Consider the following 6,000-nt stretch of genomic DNA (forward strand, 5'->3'; position numbering starts at 1 on the left):
AGAGAGAGAGAGGGAGAGGGGGAGAGAGAGAGAGAGAGAAGAGAGAGACAAAAACAGAGAGAGAACGTACAGTCCACGATCCTGAAAATCGATATCGCGAATACCTAAGCGCTTCCGTGTCGACGCTCGTAATTATATGCCGCAAAGCACGATATACCGCGTTGCACGATTCCCATTATTGCCATCACGGGTAGTGTAACTTATTGTTAGCAAACAGAGCACGATGCTTGAGCGTAGATAGAGCGCCGCTGTTGAATGGCGGGACGATCGCGACCGGTGCTTCCAAGTTTAACCCTTTTGATACGCGCATCGCTACATGATGCAGAGATGTAACATCTCTAATTACATATAGTAATCCAAAAAAAAAAAAAAAAAAAAATACAGATTTAGTAAGTTTCGGATTCTGCGACGCGTAAACTTTTTATTTCTCTATTTGTTCTCGTAATAAATTTTGCAGAAATTAAAAATACTTAGAAAATTGAAAAATTAATGTGTTAGAATATGGACAAATTTTTTTTTTTTTAATTTATATTCATGCTATGCTACTGAACGTATACTGAAGTGCAAGGTTACGTTCTACGCCAGAAAGAGATAATAACAATTAATATTACTTAATCGAAGCTGTCGGTAGAATTACTTCTCAATTAAAATTACATCTGTAGATTCTACGATTGGTACTATTTGGCGAGTCTCGTGTCATAAGTAGAGTATGAACATCAATTATCGCATAAGCTTAGAAATCATCGGTACAAGGTAGTTATTATCTCACGGACTTGCAAGGCGCGTTCGCAAACCATGACAAATTTCGTAACGCCATTTAGATAATTATACATAATTACTGCCCACATATACATGTTAATCATTCGCTGAAGTTTCCAACGGTACAATCACTATAACCGGATCTCCTATTTCATTTGCGCGATGTAGATTATATACGAATAAATGAACAACTCGTCCGTCATGATTTCCAATCTCTACGTAATCTCATATTAAGAAAATAATATATAAAATAAATTAATACGTATGTGTAAGAAAATTTTTCTACTGTTCACAAATAATATAAGTCGCATGTATTACGATAGTTTGTTGACAAAGCATAAAATATAATTACTTTAGTATTAATATATCTAAAGAGACTGAAACACGTCCCTTAGGTGTTGCTTATCAAGATGTAACTACTGATAATATAGTTTATTAAATATACAACTGTGTTTTATATATTGTCTCACGGGATTTTAAACGTGATATGTGGCAATGAGTGCACACGTACATATATGTATATGTAACTATAGTTCGCAATTGTATTGAGAAGTATAACGACACCAAAAGTTTCTCTTCAAATTACTTCACGTTCCGATGAATCAATCAAGACCGCCGTGTTTATGAAATATAAAGGTACCGCTCTGCTCATCAGCACAATTATGTAAATATATTCTTGACTTGTTACGTACAGAGACCACGGTACAATATCTTTCTCCTGGAATTGGCGAGAAGATCGCGAACCGTGTTTGGTATACATTGACGTACGCGTTTGACGTTGCAGCAAATAATGCAATTTGCAGCTCTCGCATCGCAACGAATCTTCCGCAACTGTTGCAGCGGTACGATGCGGGCAAAACCCGTATTATTGCCGTCTAGGTGGCAAGCTGCTGCACCTGTGCGGCTTTCGGTGCGTTTTACGTACGTGTCGCTTTTATCGAGCATTATATTTATTTCTATCTTCTCGTTTTGGCGCGAACACGATTACGAGATGCAGCACCGCGCCACTTCTGCAGCCATCGCACATATATCATCCCATTTACGGGGATGCGAACCTGTAATCCGTACAGGATATATGTGTGTTTCCAGAAATCGCATACTTCCTCTCAAATACTGCGCCAAGTTTGTCAATGTTCTCGTAAAAATCTCATACAAAGAAGATTACTTGTTCTAATACAACATGTTTTTAGTTTTAATATTAAGTATCGCTCTATTACACAAAAAAAACAAGTAAACAAGTAAATAAGGTCAGATTCGAGCAAAGGCAGTTGAAACAAATATATATAGTGATCACAATGATGTTAATTAAATGTGCGAAACGTTTCGAGCTCATAAAAGAGTCGCGATCTTATAATCTTCTTCAGTCGCGATCGGATTACTGAAAAAAGTACAATAGATAACGCAGAAGTACAAAGAGAAAATAGATTAAGAAAAAGTTCACATGAAGTTTCTCACAGGACGTGTGCTCCAGTAATAGAAAGACTGGTCATATATTACGTAAAAAACCACACCAGGGTTGTTTATAAGAATTAAAATGTTGATTATTTGTGATGTGAGTCAACATATCAACAATATAGAGTCAACTGCTAAAAAACAATTAAATTTTAATTTTTAAAGATCAAGTCATAAAATATTATCTATTATATTTAAAAAAAATATACGATATACGTAAATAATAATATACGATATACATAATTCCACACTAATCAACTGAAATTGCTTTTGTTTTATACCTAGTTAATTGCAGAAATATTTAAAACTTTATCATTAGTAAAACATATTGTTCGAATGATTTCCGATAAATTCACCGACTAATTTTTGTCGTGCAGAAAGTGGAGAAAAAATTCCGAAAAGAGCAAAACACGAGACTGAATATTCATTGCGTACGGATGCTAAAATCTTAATTACCTTCTATCTAATTTAACTCGACAACTAGCACAAAATACATTTTTATAATGTCATATTGTCCAACGTTTCGTTAACATTAATATCCTCCTATATTTAAAACAGCGTAGTTTATACACGTAACACGTATATTATGTGCATTTTATACACGTAAACGATTGCTATAAACATTTATTTGCATAGTATTTCCGCAAAAGTTTTGATATTATAAGAGATATCATTTAGTTGTATTTTTATGTAACATTGACTTATTAAATATAAGTTATTTTTCTCTGACTTCTTCTTATATATTCTTCTATTATTCTTAGATAATGTTCAAGGCAATATGTTACATAGTTTATCACAGATTTTTTTTATTCATTATTGATTATGTATATGCAAGTCATTTTACAAATTCAAAGTCTCTTAGAGAAATTTCATATCGATACACTACTTCACAAAAAATAAGTTAGCAAAGTTACAGATAAGAAATATAGCTTTTAATTTTAATTAAATATAAAAAAACACTTTTGTAGATACGTTTGTAGTAAAACTATATCTATATAAAATATGTAACATGTTTTTAAAAGAAAATAGATGAATGCGATTAGCGCAACGTTGACAAATTTAACATAATTTGCCGCTAAGATTTGGACAAAAAATTTATATCTAATGTTAATCTAAAGCATAATCTAAAGCAAATCAAAAAACTATTGCAAAACAATATTTATATAAATTTTTTACTTAGTTTTTTATCACACATCGATATTTTTCTGTTATTCTCTCTACTAGCAATTGCAAAGTAATTACGCGGAAATTAAAACAAAATATATCAGTATATTAATAAGCCATTTGCACTCCAAGATATATTCATTTATTCAAAGATGTAAACATTTTTATCTTAATTTATTAACTTGACCTTTAATTATGCATAGACTGAAAACATTAAGCAACGCACCGATTAAGTAAGCAACACACGCGGCGATGCAAACGTGCGTCTTTAATTACTATTCCGTTCAAAGAGTCTACGTGTGCATGTTGATCATCATCGCAAAAGCAACTTGTCATGTTGTCATCAAAGTAAAGATTTTGATGTTGAAAAACAGATTTAAATAATCACGTGTATAAAGAACTAGATTGTGTATGAGAATATCGAAAATAATTGATTAATTTCTCTTTTGAAAATCAATTAATCAATTACTTTGTATATTTTATACAGGTTTTAGGTTTGTTTATATACATATATATGACATTAAAGAATAGTTATATATATTATTTATATATATATATGTACATATATAGATTTTTTATTATTTATTTATTCTTACTTTTTTATAAACAAATAAAATAAAACTTTTTACTCGTTACATATTAATTAATCTACTTTATTATTATTTCTTTTATGTGCTATTTATCCCAAGAGTGATGATCAAAGCAAATTACGAGAAAAAGAAATTTTATCTCTATTTTTGTCGCATACTTAATTCTATAATATGATCCTTTTAATATTGTTTTAACATTAAATATAATTTCTTTCTTGTTTCTTTTGTAATAAGTTTATTCTACTTGTGAAGATTTAACTTTAGTCAAAATGATTCTTAGCGTTAAATGGGCATTAGAATGCGACCCTTTCCTTCAGCGCGTCACGTCTCTTGTGCGACGCGACGGCCGTCGCTGAGTTGGCTCTATACATTTTACTTAACTCTAGTCTGCTTACGAAGAAGGCAGGTGCACCTCTAGGCAATCTCGCTTTTTTCAAGGGAACTCGCGCGAATGTTAATTGTGCGCTATTATTGGCAACGACCGGTCATGGAATTCCGCTTCCTCGAAACCATGATCAGCTCTCATTCCAAGACCTCGGCGCGAATTACGTAAATGCACGCGTACACAAGATTACGCGATGGCATTAATGTGCATTGAATAGAGGATACAAAACTAATTTATCTAACATCAAAAATACCTGTTTCGTTTTATATCAATATATCAATCAATATATACATATATATATACATATATATATAATATATATATATATATACATATATCGATATCAAAATTGATAAGTATATATATTTAGTAATTTTGATATCGATATATTATATATACATTGAAAACATGTGAAAAAATAGATAAATTACATTGAAAAAAAAACATAAATATTCAATGTTACGTAAATCGTGAATTATTAATTTTTGTAATTTGCGCAGCTCGTGTTCTTTACTTATTACAATTGAGATAAAAAATAGTTAAAACTCCGCTTACTGACTGCATAATTGATTATTTAATCATTCAGTGACTTACCTGAGACGCCGACGGATAGGAATATCCGAATTGCGCGTACGCCGACATATCTAGATTTTATTTGCGCGTAACAGTGTAGTTCTTCCTCTTTTGGTCTCCGAATATATGCCAAACCAAAAAGGATCGCGGCACAACCGCACCTGCATGCACTTCACTCTCTCTTTTTTTCTCTATTTTTTTTTTCTCTTTCTCTCACTGAGTTTCTACGCGTGATAACGTTGTGAAAACATACGAAAAACGAAATAGAACGACGAAACGCGACGAACGATCGTCGACTACGATTGCCATCAGGCTGGCCCAGAGTTCTGGTCGGCCCGGATCGGCCTCATGACGCACCTTCTTCTCTAACCACGCGATCATCAACGGACTGTCATCGCGTCGCTTTAGGACTTCGCGCACTTCAATCCCGTTCTTTTGCTTGATATTTCCGAAAGAGAGCACGATTAACGAGATCAGTAGCAGTGACGCGCAATATCAAGGATAACGCTTATTCTCTCTGCGATTCGGAGCAGATTACGGCACGCGACACGACACGTCATGAAAACAGCTGACACGAGACGCAGAACCGAAACGTGATAGCAGTACCGGGACGACGACACCGAGGAAGAACCGGGACGGATATTCGGACAGATAGGCAGACGGCGTGCGAGCGAGCGGTTAGGTATAGAGAGTTCGTTCGTTCGTTCGGTCCGTCCCCTGCTCTCACAGGGCACTCCAGTCTGCGACTGACTCGGCACCACTCACACCACTTCAGCGGGCTCCTCCGCTCCGCTCTGTCACAGCTCCCCCTCTGGCGAGGAAACCCGAAAGCATCGCGTATCCCCACCGCTACTCGTGGGCGGTGACTTGAATAAAACGGGCCTATCGCACGCTCGCTTACTGGTCCGAAGGCGGAGTCCGTGGGATGTTCCGATATTTTTGATTGGTCGTGAACGTTTGGCGCGCGGGCGGTGGTGTTTTTCGACTTGCCCACCGACGTCGCGACGCCTCTCGGCCCCTCTACTTGCCGGAGAATCACCGACGAACGAACGATCTGACGAGCCGCGTCGCGGCGCC

At 35.4% G+C, this 6,000-nt stretch overlaps 1 protein-coding gene across 1 annotated transcript in view; it reads right to left on the reverse strand.

Moving 5' to 3' along the window:
- Positions 1-5,666, reverse strand: part of LOC109854474 (homeobox protein araucan-like) — a 30,497-nt gene extending 24,831 nt beyond the window's left edge. The window contains exon 1 of the mRNA XM_020427581.1: positions 4,945-5,666. Coding sequence (XP_020283170.1) covers positions 4,945-4,992 — 48 coding nt within the window. The 5' untranslated portion in view covers positions 4,993-5,666. The remainder of the gene's footprint in view (positions 1-4,944) is intronic.
- Positions 5,667-6,000: the final 334 nt, after the last annotated feature.

The sequence above is a fragment of the Pseudomyrmex gracilis genome, unplaced genomic scaffold, assembly GCF_002006095.1.
Source record: "Pseudomyrmex gracilis isolate BER0280 unplaced genomic scaffold, ASM200609v1 scaffold_67, whole genome shotgun sequence".
Taxonomy (NCBI): Eukaryota; Metazoa; Arthropoda; class Insecta; order Hymenoptera; family Formicidae; genus Pseudomyrmex; species Pseudomyrmex gracilis.